Genomic DNA, 22421 nt, shown 5'->3' with positions numbered 1-22421 from the left:
GAATGATTAGGTAAATTAAAATGTCTAGCGACTGGTTTAGATGTGTCCTTGTCATTCCTTTCCACGTCTCGATCATTAGATTTTTTTATTAAAAAATGCCGCCACGATATCAACAAACTCAATTTCAAACGTATTGCCAAATTTTCTAATCTCTCTTCTGAAGAGTGGTCGGCTCTAAAAAGTCTTAGAAAACGCAAAAACATAGTTATCAAAGCGGCCGATAAGGGCGGCTCAGTCGTTGTTTGGCGCACCGACCTCTACCAAAAAGAAGCTTTGCGGCAACTTTCTGACACCTCTTTTTATCAAAAGATCGACAAAGACCTCACTGCCAGCAATCAAAACTCCGTCAAGAATACGATCAACCAACTCATAACTAAACAAGAATTGCCGGCCACAGCAAAGAATCTCATCATAACCACTCCTAGAACTTCTCGTATTTACTTTTTACCTAAAATTCACAAACCTAACAACCCGGGTCGGCCCATTGTCTCGGCTTGCAGTTGCCCTACCGAACTTATCTCCAGCTATCTAGACAAAATTATGGCTCCCATCGTCATTCAAGCTGAATTACTCGTGTGCCTAAACGTTACTTTAATTTTATTTATATTTACCAATATCTCCTGAGCTGAGACGTATAATTATTTTAGTATAATTACTAAGATCATTATCACAGAAAATAAGCCTATTATCTCCTTTAGGACCATCTAAAACCTGCGCATGTGGTTTCAGCAGGATATGATGTAGTTTCTTATCAATCGGGGCGCGTGCAATTGTCATATCACATGAACAAGATAATTATTATTAAAAAACAACAACAACAACAACAACAACAAAATCATCAAACTGAACAACATACTCGGACACCTCTCGCGGAAAACTATCCGCTCGGAGAGGAGAATAGGGAAAACATAAATGAGGTGCGAGCTTCGAGAAAACGTCTTCTTTTGAAGCGGCATAGCTGTAAATGACGGATGCACATCGGGAGAAAAACGAGTTCATTCAAAATATTTGCTCAGCTGTTAGCTAATTTTAACAAAACGTAATGTTGAAAAACAATTCGGGTCAACTAAAGATAGCAACAATCTACGATAGATAGCGTTATTGGTAGTGAGAACATCTTGGAGTTTGGCTCATCATTTCGCTTCTTTTGCATATTTTTTGCATGTTTTTTTTTTTAATTCACATCATTTTGTACTGCAGTTTTTGACGTTTAAGGAGGAACAACATGTGTTCACATGGTCATTTTTAGCCCATTGTTACCCTATGATTATAAGCATTAATAACTTTATTGATATTTGCGAAAACTAATGCAAGATATGTTACATTCTCTAACCTAGAACAAAGCTAATGAAAGAAGTAGAGTACTTCAGTGAAATGCAAATGAAATTTACAAAGGAATGTAGGGGAATGTAAGCGATAGTAAAAACACCAAAAAGAACGTGGACGACTGTCAAGTAAATTTGACGTTTCACTTGAAGTTATTCATTTCCTTCTTATAGTTCTCGTTGAACTTGTTAAATCGGTTTCAACGGAGAACAAGCTAAATATCAATAACGTTGTAAATTACGGGTACCACAATACAGTAAACAATCAAGTTAGCTAGTGCGAGTATTTGTATTGTAATGTTTATATACTGCAACTTGTCTTGTAATGTTGACACTGCTTCTTTCATACTAAGATAAAAGCTCTCGCTGACCAGTCTTTCTAACATGAATATGTATATGTAAAAAGAGTGTTCGTCAAATGTTAAAAGATTTAAGACATACCATTTACATAAGTAAGTTAAACTTCAGATTCTTCAGTTCTAGTTCCCTTGAGTTTTGAATAAGTTTTTTATTGCCCTTAAAACTAATTCTAAAAGTTACTAGATGTAAGGTTTATCAAAGATTCAGTTCTTCTCATTTGTGTAGTGACTCCAAAAGGAACACTTTCAGTTTAAGGGGTTCTTATATTAAGACACACCTACTTTATTACAAGCAGTTTAGATTCCGTTCACAGAGTATTATTGACCAAATGCAGGAAGCTTTGAAGATCATGATTACTCGTGCGGGATTTTTTGGACGTAGCATAATCATGCCGCACTGTAATAACAGTAAATTATTCTCATCTTGGTCGTGGATGAATAGATCATAAAAGGGTAACTCCCTTCCCATTTGTCTGAGTTTTTCGAGTCCTCATTGTCATATTGTATATATTCCTCAGTAACAGGGCGCCCTCTACTTGCTGACACTCGGACGAACCGTAAGCTAGCAAGTAAAAAGGTTTGTCGACAGGGAGGATGACGGGATGGGACTTGTCACCATCCGTTTGACAACAAAACGAGATCCTAGTATCATTTCCATATATCCCATCAGGAAGTGTCCCACCATGTCTGTTCCTGTTGGACGAGTTTTCGTCATCCCACTGTATAAATCCTTCGCTGAGTCCTACTGGACAACCACCTTTCTTGTAAATGCAATATTGGCCTGAAAAAAGTGTTCAGATTTTATTTATCATGAGACTAGACAACTCAAGATCCGACATACTTCTTTCCTGTTTATGATTCCATGTAGTAACTGGTTATGTAATTCAAAGTTGGTTAAAAAAGCGAATCTATAGCGAATAGTTATGAAAATCACTTCGCGGGAGGCAAGAAAAAAAACCATGGTTCGAGAGGAGAAGGAAGGAGTCCGACAACCAGCGAACAAGCGTAAGTAACTGAGTTTATACAGCGGGAGATTTGTCATCACGATCTGAAATATCCTAGGGACTAGCCAAATAGTTTGATAAACTGACGATTGTCTTTGGGACAAAGTCACGATAGAACTTTGGCCGAAGTTTATGCCCGGAAAAACCGACCAAGTTTGAGATAAAGCGAAGGTCGTGATATCGATGATTAAAACTCACATGACCAGATTACTCCAGTGTCACTGGGTACTGAGGCTTGTGAGGAAGAATCGAGCTCTCCCGAGATAAGCCGCCAACGTGGCGCAACGAGAACATCGGAAAATCTCAAAGAGCTTTACATTGTCAAAACTAACTGAACAAAGAAAAAGCTTTTGTGCTGGTGTGAAAGTCTCTCGTTCATCCGCGCGAGGAGAGAAAGTTGACAAAATTAGAAATGTATGAAAAGTTATTACCCTTAGGCCATGGTTTCGCTTCATTACTGACTTTGATTACATGTTTTAGGCAGAAACTTCTGTTCAAATCATTTTTCCCAACGACTGCATCCAAATGAAAACCATCCGAGTGCCTATTGGCGCTATAAGAGTCTTCCGTGTCATGGAATCTCCAACCTGTTTTCCACTCAGAGCCGTGAGGAGACTGAGGACAGCCTGTCTTGGGACGAGGAAGTCCATATGTCCCAGATGGCCACACTGCTGTACACAAGAGAAATTTGGCCGTTAAACTTCCAAGATCTCAATATTCATATCCCTTTCAGTGTGTCCTAAATCCATGGCATTACCTTTACTTAAAGACGGATGTTTTTTGTCTTTTCACAAGCGTGGAACGATGGAAAAAAAAAGTCTGAATTCCCATGAGGAATCAAACCTCAGACCTTTGAGGGGTGGGGGTGTGAGCTAGGTCATCATTAGGTTCGTGTATGACAAGCTAAAGGTCGTTTTTTGCTGACTCACCATGTTGGTTTCCTTATGGTGTTCAATTAAAGAATTAGGTTTGATGATCAAACACCATACAACATTTGATATATAAACCTTATTCGATGGTTTAAAATAAAAGACGCGCTGACATTATGCGTAGTATTTTTTCCAAGCCTCGTAGGGAAGTGAAAAAATATGAAAAATGAGCAAAAAATCCGTCGTGTATTTTATGATAAGCCATCAAACAAGGGATTTATCATTCCACTATCAATTCGTTTTGGAAACCTCTACGGCCTTATTTGATCATCGTACCGAGCACGTCATGTGTGAGTGAAAGAAAAACTCAAAAAACAAAAGCAATAGCGATTTAAGTGTTCTTAATGACCGAAAACAGAAACCTAATAAATGCCTTAAAAGTTCGTTGATGGAAAATTCGTACCCTAAAAAACAGAAATGAAAATCAAAGTTTGAGTCGTTCAGTGAGGCCATTTTTTCTCCGCTCTCTGTCTGTTATTTTCCCCGTTCTACAATGTAACACTGTGACAAGTTATGTGTGTTCTGTGGCCCTATAATTTGCTAAAATGGCGTAATAGTGGAAAAATAATTTCCTTCAATCTTGCCACCTGTCTGTTTAAAAAAGAAAGGGTTCAAATCAGCTCGAAGTACCTGATTTGATTAAACAAACTGAAAAGTTAAAATCAGAAACAAACATGAAACCCAGTTTTCTCGTGGTAATGTCTTGAGGCAAATATGAAGAACCAACTTTTTAAAGAGGGTCCTTAATAGGTTTTTCGGGATCCGGAATTGGGCTTATTTGAAGGCCGGGATCCGGGAATTAAGAGTAAGAAGGGAGCAAGATGCCAAATTCTTGTTATGAACGAGATGCGGGAATCTGCGATTTTGAGGGGCGGGATCACTTAGACGAGCCGAGAACCGAGGAGTTCGTTGACGAGAATTTACAAAGAAATTAATCTACGAGAAACTCCAAACAAGTCTAGCCTTCCACGCAGTGGTTTTTATGGGGATTGCATTGCTCTTCTCCCGTCAAACGCGAAAGTAAAACGCGATCCCCTTGTAACGTCTGCGTAGGAGGCTAAAACAAGTCACACAAAGGGTTATTTATGGCAGTCTAATCTGCGCACGCGGCCTCTGCCCTGTGCTGTTGTTTTCCTGGCAACCCACTGGTGATATCTGGACATTCTGAGCTTTTCCCTATCCTGTAATGAACTTTGATTTTTTGGTGACGAACCAACTCATCGATAGGGAAAAACTGCGATACGTTGCTTTATGAGGGTGTCAGCTACTATCGATAGCAATGAATCGAATGACCCATAATAGATATAATAATAGTGATGATAATATATTTTACTACGAGAAGGGAAATAGCGGAAGACACTTTCTGTGGAAAAAAATTTCGGGCTCAGCTTCCACGAGAGGTGGCCTCCTACAAGGCTCTCAAGGAAACAGAAGAATTGTGTTCAGTTAAGTTTTCTTTTTGTCCTTTGTTATGGAACTGTGGGATTGTCGTCACCTTTTGTTGCTTTTTGAAATTGTTATTCGTTTTTTTGATACTGGCGGAAGGAATTGGTTACTGTGACTAGCGTGTGTTATTCGTGCAAAACTTTAAAACCTTCGAAAATGAACAATATCATCGTTTTTGTGTAAAGAGATAAACTTACGCCCTACTATGAGCAAAGACTTCAACGGATGAGAAAATCATCACCCACCGAAAAGACCCTTTTAAGTTGAGGTAATTGGCGAAGAAAAATTTTTACGATCGGGATCAGGATTGGCCAGTATAATCCGTAGGGGTTACGGGATTGAAGAACCCTATTGGGGACCCTCTTTTAACTCACGATACTTTCAGAACACCCACCTATATCATATTTCATTGTCATGTAAAACCTTGCCGGGTCTGTTACATAATTGCCTGGTCTTGCCTCCATGGTTTGACTATTCAGTTCGCAGATCTTTTCGCCCATGAAAAAGTTGATACTCTGACATTTTTGCTCTTTATCACATCGCTTGACGCAAAAAACCGGGCTACTGACCCCGAATGCGTCATATCTGTATCCTAGAAGAGCTTTTTGGAAGGTTGATTCTTGCGACTTGCACTTGCCGATGGCGTTAGCACGTGTCATCCTGAATACCAAATGGAGGAAAACAACTGTACATAGTACCCCCAGAATGCTTTGGGTTCTCATGTTGGGGCCAGTAATTTATTCATGGCTTCTGTAAGAACATAAAAACGAAATTACCGTAGGTGCACAGCAAAATTGGGTTGGTAAAATATTAATGACTCTTTTGTCACGCGCAGTCGGATCTATCCATAAAGATGGCACTGGATAAAAAAAGTATATTTCCAGCTATTCTTTCAACTTCCTGCCTATTCATTCTCACGAATCGATTTAGTACACAATGTTGATACTGCAAATGGGTTTCCTTGTGACGACGAACCACACATAGAAAAAAGTACGTATGATGCACGATCCTTCGCAGTAGATAGTGCTATTTATGCAATAGCGAAAATCAGACCTGAAAAAAATCAGGCCTGTACGGGATTCGAACCACTAACCTTGCGATACTAGTGCAGTGCTCTACTAATTGAGCTAACAAGCCAACTGGGAGCGCTAAATAGCGCTATCTACTGGGAGCGCTAAATAGCGCTATCTACTGCGAAGGAACGTGCATCATACGTATTTAATACCGCAGTTCAAAATATATGAACTTCATATATTCATTGTATAGAAAAAAGTTATGGAAATTGGGAAATTCTAGTTAGCCGCCATTCACGTACAGCTTGAATACGTACTTAATTTTCTTTATGACTCACTAAAAGAAACTATCAAACAGGAACAAAAATAATTGAAACTTTGAAAACTTAACGTATAATCATTATGTGTTAAGTTTTCAAAAAATAACAGATACTTTCTGTAAATGGAATACGAACTTTAAATTAATTTGAACTGAAAACGGTTGGAAAAACTACACCTTATGGTATACGTTGTGAGTTTGGGCATCTAGTTAATTGTATTCGTGAGTAAGAGATAAGGTGTAACTTAGGGATATGAAGAATTCGCAATTTATATAGATATTTAAAGGCTGAAAAATCACCTTTTACGGTGAAGATATGCACTTCGTAAACCTACTTTCAGTGCGAGTTTTGTGTTCGTATCTTGACGAATTTAGACTGACTTTGTCACTGTGTCCTGACCTGAATTGATTAGGCAATTCGTACGAAGAAATTTATTCTCAAGGACGCTGATGCTGAAACACTGCTTGGGGCGTCGCTTACTGAAAGCGATTCCTGCTCGAGTATCTTTTTAGTTCTATATTTGCAGTAAGGTATCTTGCGTTACGTGAGGTAAGCATTTTAAGTCAACAAATTTAGGTAAAAAATTCTTTTAATGACCAGCTGGTCGCACAATCTATTTTGCTCGGAGGCAACCAATGTGAATGCATTAAATGAGAACTTTCTTTCATACAACATCAAATCATCGCCCGGCGAGAGCGCTCAAAACTCCGGCCTCGAGAGCTTCACGTTGGCCCGATAAACAATGCTTCCATGAAACTGAGAAAACTTAGCACTAAAAAGAGATTGTATCAAAACATGAAATATCATTGACTTTCCTCGAAAGAAGTATGCAGTATTCTAAAAAGCAAGATCTGATCACAGAAAAAGATATGCTGATTAGAACTAAAAAAAAAAAATAGAAAAACCTCGATCACAATGCCCAAACTCACGAAGCGATTAGCAGGTGTAACTTGCCGATTTATAGGATTTACTTGTAAATTTTTAATGCTAAAAAATCTAATTATGTTACTCTACAGAGAAAAAAAAACTCCTCAAAATAACTTTTTCTGAGAGGTTTGTCTTCTTGTCTTTAGTCTAATTGGATTGCATTTGCAATCGCTTCTTCATTTTCATGAATCAATCAACTGTTAAAGTTTAGCTATAATTACTGAAAACAGGATAAAACGAATATGCAAAACGACACGAAAGCTCGCACTCACATACTCGTTCGCAAGAGATAGTGTGTAACGTTGCGACTAATGGAAAAAATGCTAAAAGTCAAGTAAACTCATTTTGCAGAAAAAATTTAAACTTGAAAAAAATTTCCTTTGCTAAATTTATTTTCTTTTTGTCTTGAGTCGATTTAGGCTGGCTAATGTGTTTGTGTCTTCACTTGCATGAATTAATTAACTCCTACGAATGAAGATTTTTAAGGGCGTGGAAGATGCGAATTAGAAACTCTCACGGTACTTGAACGCTTCGCAGGAGTTTCATATCGTCACCTGGCATTAACATTTAACAACTTTTTGGGCCAATTTTCGATGTATGAGACTTAATGAAGAACATTACATTCCCTCTGCCATGATTCAATGCATACCGACAGGTGTTTACCGGGCATATATCGAAGTACGAATTACCAGTGGAACCTCGATTTAACGAACCTCTCTATAACGAATTCCTCAGTGTAACGAAAGATACTTCAGTTTCAGCCCGGCTAAAGTTACAGTAAAATGTATGTCAGAATCCCGATAGAGCGAACCCTCGATATAACGAAGTAATTTCCCCAGTCTCTTGGCACCTCGTTAAATCGAGGTTCCACTGATTTGGTGCACTACAATCTTATTGCACGAATTTGAAATAATATTGGCGATGTTAAATATTACCAAAAGATCAAACGCTCACCTCACGCAACTCCAAGGACATTAGACAAAGTAGGACATAAAAGATACCGACATTTAGAAAAGTAGGAATAAGACTACATAGAGGAATGAAAAGCAGGTGCATTTGTGAGAAGCTTCTGTGGGGACTGGTAGAATCGTTTAAAAAAATACGATTTATATCTGCTTGAGGGGGGACCCAATGACTCTATCGCCTCCCGCTGGGCTCCTGGCTGGGATCCAAATATGGATATCAGGACCTTTTTTTTATCGCAAACTTTTTCCAGGTTCGTGGGCGTAAACTTGTGCCAAGGGTTATCATGATGTTCTCCTCAGGTTCTCACTCCGTTTGACTTGTCTGCACAAGGTTTCAGAGCATAATTACCGTGATACTCTTCACTGCATAGCTTATGAAAACTTGTTCGTTCCTTGCGGAGCGAAGGCCATCTACGGAATCTTGCCATCTCATCTCGCCCCAAAAATGATCCCTAAGCCGTAAATGATCCCCAACTCGACCCCTAAGTGATCAAGGCTCCAAAATGATCCCCAACTCTTAGATGATCTTCCTCTGGATCCCAAAATGATCGCCTTTTATTACTGCAGTTGCACGGTACCACTGTGAATAACTGAAAGAAACTGACTTAAAACTTTTAAATCTAACAGACTGTTTTCAGGATTACGAGTATAAAGATCAATAGCTTGTATACCAACTAAACACGCGTGCTGAAAAGCTAACAGCATTTATGCGTCTCGACTCAGATTCCATCAATATGGAAGATCAATCTCGCATTAAAAATAAAGCGCTTATAGAACTTGTTTCATATCAAGAACAAGTGTAGTGTGTTCTTGGATTAGGGCAAGGGAGGTGTCCGTGAACACCACCCAACGTCACGTCGTCTAGTTTGGAATACGACGGCAACGAGGACGTTGCAAAACAAAAGTCTTATTGACAGAACAATCTTTTATTTCTCAGCACCACCCCCTCCCACAAAACAGCAACGTGGAATCGCCAAAATTCACGTGCTCCGAGAACGGAAACCCCTATAGCAAATTATATAAGTTTCCATTTAAAACTTTATGGCCGCTCACATGCGTTTGGTGAAGTTGACGTGTAGCGCGCTACGAGACGATGCACACATTTTTGATCAACGAGCTCCACGGCGTTGCTGCCTATCTGTTTGAGGTCCCTAATTCAGTGCGTGGAGCTTTGTATTTTCTACTGGCTCAACTTCAAATTATATACCGGCGGACTTGCAGTTTCTACTCATCCGCATGATTTTGATCTGCTTAAAAGAACCACACAAATAACCAGATCAAGGATGCGCCACTTCTAAATTCAATTATTTGATTTTTGATTCATATTAGTACTATCTCTCTCCGACACGTGACGTGTGGACGTCTTTTTCTGCAGCATACACCTTTATTGTTATCTAACGGGCTATGCCAGCAACTAAACTACTCGCTACATCTAGTTACAAGCTCGGCCTTTATAGGTGCGGTTGAGAATCTAGAACGTTCCGTAACATTACAACAGATTCTATTTATATATCAGTTCAGGGATGACTTAGCATGACACAGCTACTTCTAGAAAATTCTTGAAGGTTACACTACAACACGCGTCAGAGCTATTTTTTTCAAAGGCCTTTGGTAAGATTTTCCTGAAAAATAAAGGGTGGAGTCCTAAATTTGCATTAGCACCTTAGAGGAGCTAGGAAAGAAGAGGCCAGAAAGTGTTAACTTATCCAAAATTATTGGTTTCCATTGCCAGAGAAGGAGCCATAAACACCCATAGTGCCCCATGAGCTATGTCCTATTTTCGAGTCATCCTCAATGTAAAAACCTGATGGGGTTTTCTTTGTTTCATGAGGTATTGTTTTGCTGTACGCTATTGTTTTTAATGTTTTGTTGTCTTTGTTTTACGTCACTCGTGAGCTTCACAGGTTTTTACACCGAGGATGAGCCCTATTTTCTTGTTATGGACTCAATCATATAAAACTGTTCATTTTGAATGTACAGTTGAGATTCTGTAGCAACGAAATGCTGTTAATACGCGGGGGAGTTCTTACTTTTGGAAGGAAAATTTAATAAAATTGTGAAGTAAATGATTTAGGAACAAGTCACTTTTCAGCTGAGTTGCTGATAGCTCATGCGTAAAGATCGCCGAGTCACTGAAGTATGCAATATCTGTGGTTCTGCTGTCTCTCTTCAAGCCAATATCATACACAGCATGGCCGGAGTTTTTGAAATCAAGGACAGGGTTATCGCTGATAACATGATTAACTTTCTTATCACCATTTATGTAAATCCTGAACGTGTGCTCCGATCTTCCCCACGTGATTGCCACGTGCCTCCAGACATCTGTTTCCACGACATCACTGTAACAAAACGTGCAATGTAAACAAAACTGATTAAATTTCACATCTGTAAGTGAAGCTTGTAACACACCAAGGAAAAGAATTGCGGATATGACTTAAGACTTTTTTAAATGTGTGAGACAAATAAAAACTCTGATTCCTCGCAAGGATTCCAGTCTCAGCTGGCCTCCTCCAGGCGTTCAATTGATAAAAGGGGCGCAATGAAGGCGGCAAAGTAGGGCAACGAACAAGTCCTTTCACTATCTAATATTGAACACATGACGCCTGGCAGCTGGCTTTGGATTTTTTGTCTTCCAGCATAAGCCCTAACTGACAGAACATCGAGCAGAGTGGACTTGCACTCGTTAAATTCTGAACTCGCGTCGTCTCAGATTTAAAGCTTTATCTCGGGGCCAAACGTTCGCACAAGATTTAATCAACTGTTTTGCACCAAAATGAACGGCCTCGTTCATTGAGAAAGAAGGAAATTTACTCACCTGAACTTTGTACATGAAGTAATCATGTCGCTCGTTCCACTGACGTCCCTTCTTCCCTGGAAACAAAGCCGACCGTTTATCTCAATACCAATTCGGAACAGATCAATCAATCAATCCAATCCTTTATTTAAACACGTGACACCTAGGAGTACAGAAGTTCTCGTTAAAACGTGTACGTGTATATACAATTAGAAAGAAAACATAATTTCTGTAAGAATACAAATAATAAGTAGATGTATTAAATAACTAAAAACAGGATCGAAGATCATAGACGAGAGCTATCAATAAAAATTTACAATATTAACAATATTAACAATAACAATATTTACAATCACTACCGCTAAGCCATGTGGGCTTTAAGAGAACGCTTGAATAAAACAATATCTGGAGAATCTCTGAGTTTAGGGGGTAGCGCATTCCAAAGTTTACTACTTAAAAATGAAAATGACCGATGTTTAATGATTTTCTTAGCAGTAAACGTCTGTAAACATCAGATCGTAGGTACTCGCGCGAGCACACGCAATCGTCAGCGGTAGCTAAAACAGATCATGAGCAAATGTCGATCTTATAGAATCCAGATTTTTAAATGCGCGAGAACGCGCGTGGAAATTTCTAAACTCACGAAAGCTATTGCATGAAAACAAGTCCGGTGACCCCTTCTTTTAAATGTTCCAATATGATAATAACGTCGAAAGGAATCATCAGAAGAAAAAAACTAGAAAATTCTACGGAAGGAAATTTGCGATGTGTGGCAATTGCCTTTTTTCTAGATTTTCTGAAATTCCGCTCCGTAGAACTTTTTAAAAATCTTTGTGCATGTTCCTTTTCAAGTGCCAAAAGCAATAACTGAAAAAGATCACGGGGTCACCGGGGTAGTTTTCGAATTATTTAAGCCACAAGCTAAAAAATGCGTCTTAATACGCCTATGAATGCATTACCATGGAAACTGCTAGTGACGAAATGACACCTATTTTTGGATAACCAATTATTATATAATTCAACCCCGTAAAAGTGTTCAACTGGCGTTGGTTAGTCTTTCTGTTACATTCTTTCAAAGTTACAAACCATCAAAAAGATGAAAACCGGTACGAGCCACCTTAAATCTCATTTCTTTAGCAACTTTTTGTTTTTGCATTTCGATAACAATTATTTTCTTCTCCATTACTGTCTCATACTGTGCTATCTCTAATGCCTGTTTTGCCATGAGTTTCTCCAATTCTACGTTTCTTTCAGTTCCTTTAGTTTTGAAGATCTCGAAGATCTGGACGACTTTGACTTAGTTGAAGTTATCGGTGACAATTTTGGTTGCCAATTGGAGGATTTTAAACTATTCTTTGAAGAGTGAGGTGAACTTGGTCTTGAATAATCTTCAACTGTCTTTCCGCACCGAGAGTAATCGTCATAAATTTTACTGTAATGCTGTTCGACACGCTGAAATCCTTCAAAAGACAAGTTCTTAAGAATATAACTCTGATACAAGTCGCTATAACGAGCCCATGCATGCTCAAGGCCCCTCACTGCTTCACGAACTTCCTCACATTCTCGTTCCTCAGCAATACTGGTTTTAACTTGATTTATTACTGTACTTACTCGAGCCAAATAGCCTCCAAGTGAGCGCCCTGCCTTATACATTTCTTCCGCTGCAACATCTTCCCGGTCTTTCATATTAACCCTTCTAGTTCGCGCAGGATCCGCACTTCTACAAACATGTCCGACTCAATCCATTCCACCTGTTTTCTCTTTGCCCGCTATGCCTTATGGGAGGCACACGCCTCCCAACACTAGAACAAGAAATTCTGTTTTTTTTTTAAATATAAATGTTCAACAAAAGGTAACAACAGAGGGTATGCTCAGCATTCTACTGTCCACCTTACTGAGCAATTTCTATGCGTGAATAAGATAATATTATTGAAAGAACTGCAGAGATTTACTATATGAAAGTGATATATATTTAACAATAAGACTCAGATAAAAGATAGTGAAGAGCAAAAGGACTGTTCACTATTAGTCTTGTGAAGGTCTCTGTGCTACCACAGTTGATCAACAAATGATCAAGAGATAGTAAGGCACCTCTCGTGTTTAAAGAAAAATGGGGTTACCCACCTCAAAACTTAATTATATAATTGCCATGTGAAGAGAAGCAACATGTTTTTATGAGTTTCGTGGGTAAAACTCTATACACAAAAACATTATACTGTATCTGTGAATTGTTTGAAACATTGGTACATTGTAATTATTAGAAAAGAGAATAGAAAACCTTTTGTCTCCAAATAACAGTGGACCCACTCGTTCGTGCTATAGGGGTCAAGCCAGTAATGACCATTGACTGCTTGTTTTCCTTCGCTCGCCTTAATCTCTGCGCACGACTTAGCTGGCAGTTCAGGGATCGATCCAAGAGGAACTGAAGATAAAAAAGTGAAAAATGAATAGATTTAAGTGATTTTTAAAGTATGTTTTACCTAAGTCCTTTACCAATTTCAAAACGAGCGCTATTTTTGCCATGGCAAACTATGAAGCCTTTTTGAGACCTCGAGGAAAGATCTGGAAGGGGTTTAAAACTAACTTTTAATGCTTCTACGCAGTTTATTGAACTAAACACAAGCTCTCAGCAAACCTCTTTCCGACTGTCTCAAATCTTCCTTCGAGCGGAGGGACGCGCGTCTGGGCCACTTTAAAGCTTTAACTCCCAAGATCTGTTTGTTAATTCTCCATCAAGACGACAACTTCTACCTGATAAGTGTGAGTGTTCTCAGAACTTGTTTGCTGGATAATGTATGAATATTATGGGGAGAAGTTATATGCGAATCAGCTCTGGGAGCGAAAGGTTTAATCACTATAACCATCCTTCTACCACCATTATCTCTATCACTAGCTACCAATAACACCTGCACAGCCAGTCTCACAGCTGATATGCGTCCATACTGAAACGTCCACGGTGAAACTCTATCAAATGACAATCAGACAACTCGTCGTTTATCAACTTACCCGGTTCAACAGAATACAAACTAAAAACAAAGCAAAGTAAACTCCACTGTATTTGCCCATGATAATTTCTTAAGGAGAATCCAGATTCTTAAGAATAAACCTCAGGCAACTGCTGATTGAATCGAAAAATCAACTTTTAACCCTTTCACTGCCAAGATCTCATAGTAATTCTCCTTACTATCTATTATACAATCCTATGATGTTAGCTTGGAGAATTTGGTTTTGGATCAACTGATGATCCCTTGGTTGTCTTTTTTTCCTTTATCTCGTTACTTGTCTGCTTGATATTGTATTGATATTGTAAGGAGAAATTCTGTCTTGGTCACCCATGGGAGTTAAGGGGGTAAGGAACCTTTTGAACGTCTACCTCTATTAAAATATACCGTCATATAAATCCGTCTCGAATCTGTTAAGTAGCCGTCTGGTCTTGCCTCCATGCTACGATTATTTAGTTCGCAGATACTTTCGTCGATGACAAAGTTCATGTTCTGTCATTGTTTGCCTTTTTCGCATGTCTTGACGCAAACATCCGGGCTATTAACCCTGAAGGTGTCATATGTGTGTCCTTTAAGAGCTTTTTTGAAAGCTGAATCTTGTGATTCGCAATTGCTGATGGCGTTGGCACATGGGTTCTTGTTACGTAAATGTGTTTACGTGCTCTTTAAACCTTTTCGTCCAGACAGGCTAACATACTCTTGAAAAACCAATAACTCGGCAAAGAGAAACCCTTGGTTTAATGGGTTTTGGAGATAGGTGTTCTCTCGGCGGCTGTAACAACGATAGAGGAGATCCGAAAAAATGGGTCATCCACTCACATGCACAGAAGTTATCGTTCCAGAAGCCCAAGCAATCATTAATTGAAGCATAGTCTCGACAGGTTCAGAGGGGAAGAAAATATTTCTCAGTAGGAAAGTCAAGGGAGAGTGTTGTCGTCTGCTCCAATCATTTTCGAGACGGGAAGCCTTCAGTAAGCAATCCAATACCTACTCTTTTTTTGACTCCTTTTGAGCATTCAAATACTAAGTCACCCAAAAGGCGGCGATTATCAGCATCGGTTGATAATAGTGATATCATCACTGCAAGTGACGAATTGATGAAAAGTGGAGACGATTCCTCAGGGTTAAAACTGTGTACAGCCTCTGCACAAATAACCAGAGATGCTGATGTTGGACTCTATACTGGCATGCAAAATACAGATGCTCTCAGAACCTTATTTGAGTACTTACTCCCACCATGAATCCTAAAATTTAAAACTACACAATATCGATGGCTAAAAAACATATTTTAATTTCTCAACCGAAAGAAGTGCTATTTAAAATGCCATTCTCGCACCATGGCGGCCACGAGGTCACCTTCAAACAACATATCAATCTGCCCATAAAACGCAGTGATAACAAGGTACTTCGCCAAAAATTCGGCAATTACTTTCAGTAACGCCTTATCTATAGTCCCACTAGATTTGGAGACGAAAATAAGTTATGATATCGAGCAGAGGTACCGACGCTCGTCGAATAATTACAAAAGAATATATTGCTTGTTGCTACGCAATGAGGTTTTGTTTGACCCCCAAACAATATGGCCGTAAAAACCGTGGAAGGGTCTATTTGGCGCGCACAGAAAGCTACGTAAGCGTAAGCGCCAGTTGCTAGACATACCTGCGTGTCCCGTGCGAAGAAATAGCTTCACGGGATTGGAAAAGTTTCAGTGACAGCAAATTATACAAAAAATCTTGAAAAGATTTAGGCTTACATCTCATCTAACGTTTAAAGCGACATATCAATGCTTGCAACCATTGTGTTTTACACGAAGCTCGCAAACTTTTAAACTCGTTCTCTTGTGATACCTGCGAAAGTATTCAGTATAATTTCCGGTAAGATTTCGCGGACAATCTGATCGATTTCTCTTACATTGTGTGCTGAGACTGAAACTTTTCACCTCGGGCAAAGCTTCGTCGCACGGCCCAAACAAACATAACGAGCAACAGAGCTTGATGTATATGTGCGTGTTAAAACACACGAAAGGACTCCAAACGACACTTCACTCTGATTGGGCAGAAAAACACAAAGATTTTCTGGCACCAATCAGGTGCCAGAACGACTGCGACCGTTTGGAACTAGTCTTGTAAGACAATGTCCCCAGGGGCTCTTCTGCCCTTAACTTCAAATTGACTCACAGCCCCGGGTATCCGAGGATGCTTTTGAGCATCATCCCTGAAAACATGGCACCATGCCGAAAATCATCCTCAATTAATATTTGTTACGCTCAGCTTGATAAGTCAAAATAATAGCTATTGAAAGGACCCCCTCCCAAAATCCCATCACCAACAGGTAAAGCTTTAAAGGGAAATTAAAAAAGAGGCTTACTGAAGTTTAGAGCGCAATGTGTTATTGGATGAAATTCCCTAAGGGGAAGCAAGAAAAGCAGGCTCACTAATGGCAATATTGAGGGTACAGAATTTATCTCTTGTTGAACTGTAATGCCAAGAAATTTTTAAGAAGTTTACGCATTTTGCCGGCATTACATTGGTGAGCATTATGCCCAAAATTATGCCGGCATAACTTTTCTTAACCTACTCACACTGTTTTCACACAGAAATTACCGTAGGTGTAGAGCAAAATTGGGTTGGTAAAAGAATGACTTTTTTGTCATCCACAGCCGGGTCTATCCATAAAGATCGTACTGGATATAAAAAGTATATTTCCAGCTTTTTTATCAACTTTCTGCCTATTCATTGTCACGAATCGATTAAGTACATACCGTTGATACTGCAAATGTTTCCTTGTGACGACGAACCACACATAAAAAAAAATATTGGAAATTGGGAAATTCCAGTTAGGCGCCATTCACAGCTTGAATACGTACTTAATTTTCGTTATGACTCACAATAAGAAAATACCAAACAGGGACAAAAATAATTGAAACTTTGAAAACTTAACGTATAATGATTATGTGTTTAGTTTTCAAAGTTTTAAGTTCGTATTGTTTATTAAATCGAAATTATTTTTTTCCCTTTTTGATATTTTCTTCTATTATATATATACTGATAAAATACCAGGATTTTTCATTTTAACAAAAAAACATATCTTCATCGCGCGCAGTGAATGATTCGCTCTGACGAAGGGCTAACGCTCGAAACGTCAGCTTTTTCACTCTTTAGGGTGGCCAATTTACAATTTCAACTTAATTGATATTACCAATTACAAGAGAGCTCAGTTCCCGCTTTTTGAAACAGAAAATATAAGTATTATTGTCTGTATTTCTCCTTTAAAACTTTATATCCGAGTTTCATAACATTTGTATGACTGGCATTTTGCGATAGGTGATCACTTTAATTGCACTATTTTGCTGTAAATAAGAAAAGTTGTGTTTTATTTGAAAATTTCATCAGTACCTGTAAAATAAACAGACCATTTCATGGTCGCTTGGGGATACGAATTTTATCTTCTCGTGCTGAAAGTATATCTCACGAGATATACCTACAGGAGTTACAGCACTCGAAGATAAAATTAGTATCCCCGCGGGGCCATGTAATATCCTCTATTTAGTGAGTCAGAGAGAAAATATCAATACGCAAGATAAATCTTCAAGTCTCAAAACGTTTCGCAACCTTTGAAAATAAAGTCAAGCTTCAGCAGTGACTCCACTTAATAACTTTGATCAAGTTTTTCACGATTAAGTCCAAAAAAAAAAACAAACAAACAAACAAGAGCAAAAACATTCAGACTTGAAAAAACAGTTAGAACTTGACCCACAACATGGAATATTATATCATACGCTTAAGGCTTAAAACGAATTCAGTTAACACCAAACTTTACATGTGTTAAGAAAAATTCTTCCCATTCATTTGTGTTATGTTAATTTTTTCCGTACACAGCTATCTCGTGATTTTTTTTGTCCCTTAAGCAACACCCTCAAAAAGTGCTGTACATGGGGCGAAAAATAGGTAAAATTTAACGCGATAAAAGTATACCTGGTACATAATTTTTTAAATTTTTAACTAGATAGTCGTAATAAAATGTCATTATTCAATACCTGAGTAAAATTTGAGGCTTTGAATCGGAACACTTCCTTTCGAAAATACCACAAATGTTTGTGTCCTGAGCGAGCAAAGATGTATGTTGTGTAAACAAACGCTAATCCAATTATTCCCTGCCAGGTAGAAAAAGGTTTTGAAATCAAATTTAATTTTGGAAATTTTTAGCTGTTATGCCACAAGATATTAGGTAAAAGGGAAATCATACATTCAGAGTTGCGTGAGAGCAGAGAGTGAATAAAACCAGTGTCGAAAATGTACATACGGTTGTTACATCGATCACCATTATGCAAATTACTACCTCAGCTGTAGGAAAACTATGATATCTCTTGCTCAGTTTGTTGAATGACTCTTAAACAATTCAATGGTTGTTTTTCATATATATAGAGATAACATGTATATATTTATCAATGTTTCCTGAGAATGCAGGGGGAGAACAGCTTTCTGTACAAGCATTTCAGTGTACCAATGCGAATTATTACTATTTATCATAACCGACGTCCGATCCCAGCAAACACGCACCACATGAGACCCTAAATGGGCTGTCATTAATATACCACAAAGACTGAAATAAACAAAAACTTCACTCAAGGTCTGATAACCACACGATAACACTTTTACACTTCAATCTCAGACTTATTACAAAGGGCAAAGGATAGTGCGTCAGTATACCCAGTATACTGTGGGAAAGGAAGATTCTCGTGTTTCTCTGAAAGAAAGCTGGGCTCTCAGAGTAATAAAGAAGGCTTACAGATTCAACGAAAAAAAAAGTCGTAGCTTCTGTCTAAATTTCGAACAGGGTAGACGACAGGCCACAAGCTTGACGCTGAGGTAGTTGCTCGAGATATGCGGCGTGCCCGGGGCACCGATGGTGCACGACTTTTCCAGTCATCGGAATTCCTCACAACTACCCAGATCACCTCTTTCTTCTCAAGACAGAGTGCGTTAGTACGCCAATGAGATGGTGATGACGCTGATACCCGAGCAGCTCAGGAGGAGAGTAATTTTAGCGAGGCAAAGGAGACTTTCACGTCAATACAACTTGACCATCCCCTGATCTACGGTCAGTACGATCTTTGTGAAATGGCGCTAAAGGACTCTTTGAAAATCTTGAGGCTACCCATGTTGCAGCACATGTGTGAAGATCTTAGCCTCAATATACCATCAAAGTCCATTCGTAAAAAGGCCCCGTACTTGGCTCTACTGAAAGAGATTGTCAGCAAATGTACTTGCCAAAAGTCATCATGATCCTGACTTTCTCTTTTGTTTAGCAGAATAGGAAAGTGAGGAAGAAACGAATGAACGGCGTATCGTTCCTAATCCTCAGTTAGTGGTTATCTTATTTTTTAAAAATGCACGTAGGCAGGATCAGAAGTTGCATTTTGTTTTGTTTTTCTTTTAATCATGCCAGTATTGACCCTCACTTTTCTTTTCTGGTCTCCACGTCAGTAATGAAGTTTACTCATTTGGTGGCCGAAATATGCAAACTGACGGATGCGGGAGTATTCAACCTACATTTCTCTCCGCTCATGTTTTAATGCGGGATTTCTTTCTCTAATTTAACGACGTCGTCCTTTCAGTTGCGGTTTTAACGCGCGTATGTTTAAGCACCCCAAAACGTTTCCAATTACGTTACGTTGCGTGACAATAATTACTAGGAGAATAAGACCTGTTCTCTTGTATTAAATTACTTGGAAAGTCATAAGGCGCTTTTCTTTGTATTTGTACTTACAGAAAATGAGTTCTCATTGTAAAAGATAAAAAGTATTTAGATTATTAGTGTGGAATCAAGTCTTAAGTAGCTTCTTTCGAATGTATCTTTTGCATTACTTGAGTGTGAGAAGGTGGTAATGTAATGTGTACTTCACTTGCAGATTTTCAGTCCAAAAATGTTTTGGAGAACCTTATCAAACATCTTGCAAAATTTTTGACCTGTCTCTTTACATTTTACAAGCTATAAGTCACTACAACGGAGACCGAATTTAATTTGGATATTTAACAACTCAATATGGTTATGCAGTAAATGGTTTGAACCCGGGGGTAACATGTGATGGTGTAGTCTGATCGTCCGGGTGAGTGTAGTCCTGAGAAGGACTGTTGTCGGTGGTAGTGACTGACGTTTCGACAACCTGTGCGGAAGTCATCATCAGAGTCAAGATGATGACTTCCGCACAGGTTGTCGAAACGTCAGTCACTACCACCGACAACAGTCCTTCTCAGGACTACACTCACCCGGACGATCAGACTACACCTTCTCAATATGGTTAAATTACCTAGTTATTTGGTTAGACACTTAGCATCATTTTGCTCGCTAATGTCACGAACACTTCTGACATTTTCGAAAGGAAGAAATGCGATTCAGAGGATCAAACATTGCACAGTGAATGGAAATAGCAATGTTTGACGAATAGATTGTTAAAAATCCAAAGTGTCGGGTAACAGGTACATTTTTTTCGCGCGAAATATCACCCGTTTTTCAACGCCATTTTGCGTGGTCTGTAAGGATGTTCTTTCAAGGGCTTAAGTAATCCCAAAATCGATGTGCCCGAAAAAAACTGACTCACCAGAATTGAATAAGAATAGCTTTCGTTATAACGAGTGAAGTTTGGTGTTGATTGATTTCATTGTAAGCCTTGAGCGGAGCTTGGTTTTCGCAGTTAATTTTTGACTGTGCGACATGCGGAGCCTGAACTCAGGTAACCTGACACCGCCTTTTCAGATTTTCGTAAATTTATGAAAAGTTAAGAATCGCTGGAACATGATTTTTGAAAAGGGTTTGCTGAAAGGTTTCTTTGGGCGAAATATGAGCAATTCACCAAAATGGTTTAAAGAGTCATTCAACAAAATGAGCAAGAGATATCATAGTATTCCTACAGCTGAGGTAGTAATTTGCATAATGGTGATCGATGTAACAACCGTATGTACATTTTCGACACGGATTTTATTTTCTCTCTACTCTCACGCAACTCTGAATGTATGATTTCCCTTTTACCTAATATCTTGTGGCATAACAGCTAAAAATTTCCAAAATTAAATTTGATTTCAAAACCTTTTTCTACCTGGCAGGGAATAATTAGCTTAGCGTTTGTTTACACAACATACATATTTGCTCGCTCAGGACACAAACATTTGTGGTATTTTCAAAAGGAAGCGTTCCGATTTAAAGCCTCAAATTTTACTCAGGTATTGAATAATGACATTTTATTACGAATATCTAGTTAAGAATTTAAAAAATTATGTATCAGGTATACTTTTATCGCGTTAAATTTTACCTATTTTTCGCCCCATGTACAGCACTTTTTGAGGGTGTTGCTTAAGGGACCAAAAAAAAATCACGAGATAGCTGTGTACGGAAAAAATTAACATAACACAAATGAATGGGAAGACTTTTTCTTAAAACATGAGAAGTTTGGTGTTAACTGAATTAATTTTAAGCCTTTAACGGAGCTTGGGTTTTGCAGTGTATTTTGGACAATTTGCTACGCGGAAAACCGCACTTGAACCGCGTTTTCAAATTTTCGCAAATTTCTGAAAAATTCACACTTGTCGGAACTTTTAAACTTGATTTTTGAAAACAGTTTACCAAAGGGTATCGTTGAGCAAACTATGAGCAATTCACCAAAATGGTCGCTGACGGACGATTCTCGATCCTTACAGGCGGCCATTCTTAATTGATATTACCAATTACAAGAGAGCTCAGTTCCCGCTTTTTGGAACAGAAAATATAAGTATTATTGTCTGTATCTCTCCTTTAAAACTTTATATTCGAGTTTCATAACATTTGCGTGACTGGCATTTTGCGATAGGTGATCACTTTAATTGCACTATTTTGCTGTTCCGAGAATAAATAAAAAAAAGTTGTGTTTTATTTGAAAATTTCATCAGTACCTGTAAAATAAACAGACCATTTAATGGTCGCTTGGGGATACGAATTTTATCTTCTCGTGCTGAAAGTATATCTCACGAGATATACCTACAGGAGTTACAGCACTCGAAGATAAAATTAGTATCCCAGCGGGGCCATGTAATATCCTCTATTTAGTGAGTCAGAGAGAAAATATCAATACGCAAGATAAATCTTCAAGTCTCAAAACGTTTCGCAACCTTTGAAAATAAAGTCAAGCTTCAGCAGTGACTCCACTTAATAACTTTGATCAAGTTTTTCACGATTAAGTACAAAAAAAAACAAAAAGCAAAGAAACAATAGCAAAACATTCAGACTTCAAAAAACAATTAGAACTTGACCCACAACATTGAATATTATACCATACGCTTACTCAAAGAACTTTGCGATAGTTTT

At 38.5% G+C, this 22421-nt stretch overlaps 1 protein-coding gene and 1 pseudogene across 2 annotated transcripts; both read right to left on the bottom strand.

Annotated features, from left to right (window-relative positions):
• Positions 1–1267: 1267 nt before the first annotated feature.
• On the bottom strand, positions 1268–8393 carry LOC148733090 (uncharacterized; annotated as a pseudogene). Its single transcript, XR_016000065.1, has 4 exons — positions 8278–8393; positions 5458–5813; positions 3120–3359; positions 1268–2465 (listed from the first exon to the last, which is right to left on the bottom strand). The product of XR_016000065.1 is annotated as an uncharacterized LOC148733090 (transcript).
• A 1155-nt stretch (positions 8394–9548) lies between these two features.
• LOC148733089 (uncharacterized) lies at positions 9549–11195 on the bottom strand (the record flags this gene model as incomplete). The annotated part of the gene is made up of 2 exons (XM_088757154.1): positions 9549–10627; positions 11104–11195. Coding segments are annotated over 2 exons (405 nt in total), but the record flags the coding sequence as incomplete, so codon positions are not given.
• Between the last annotated feature and the right edge of the window lie 11226 nt (positions 11196–22421).

The sequence above is a fragment of the Stylophora pistillata genome, chromosome 4, assembly GCF_964205215.1.
Source record: "Stylophora pistillata chromosome 4, jaStyPist1.2, whole genome shotgun sequence".
In the NCBI taxonomy this organism is placed as follows: domain Eukaryota; kingdom Metazoa; phylum Cnidaria; class Anthozoa; order Scleractinia; family Pocilloporidae; genus Stylophora; species Stylophora pistillata.
Note: the sequence above shows the minus strand (reverse complement) of the source record. Positions and strands in the feature narration are given on the sequence as shown.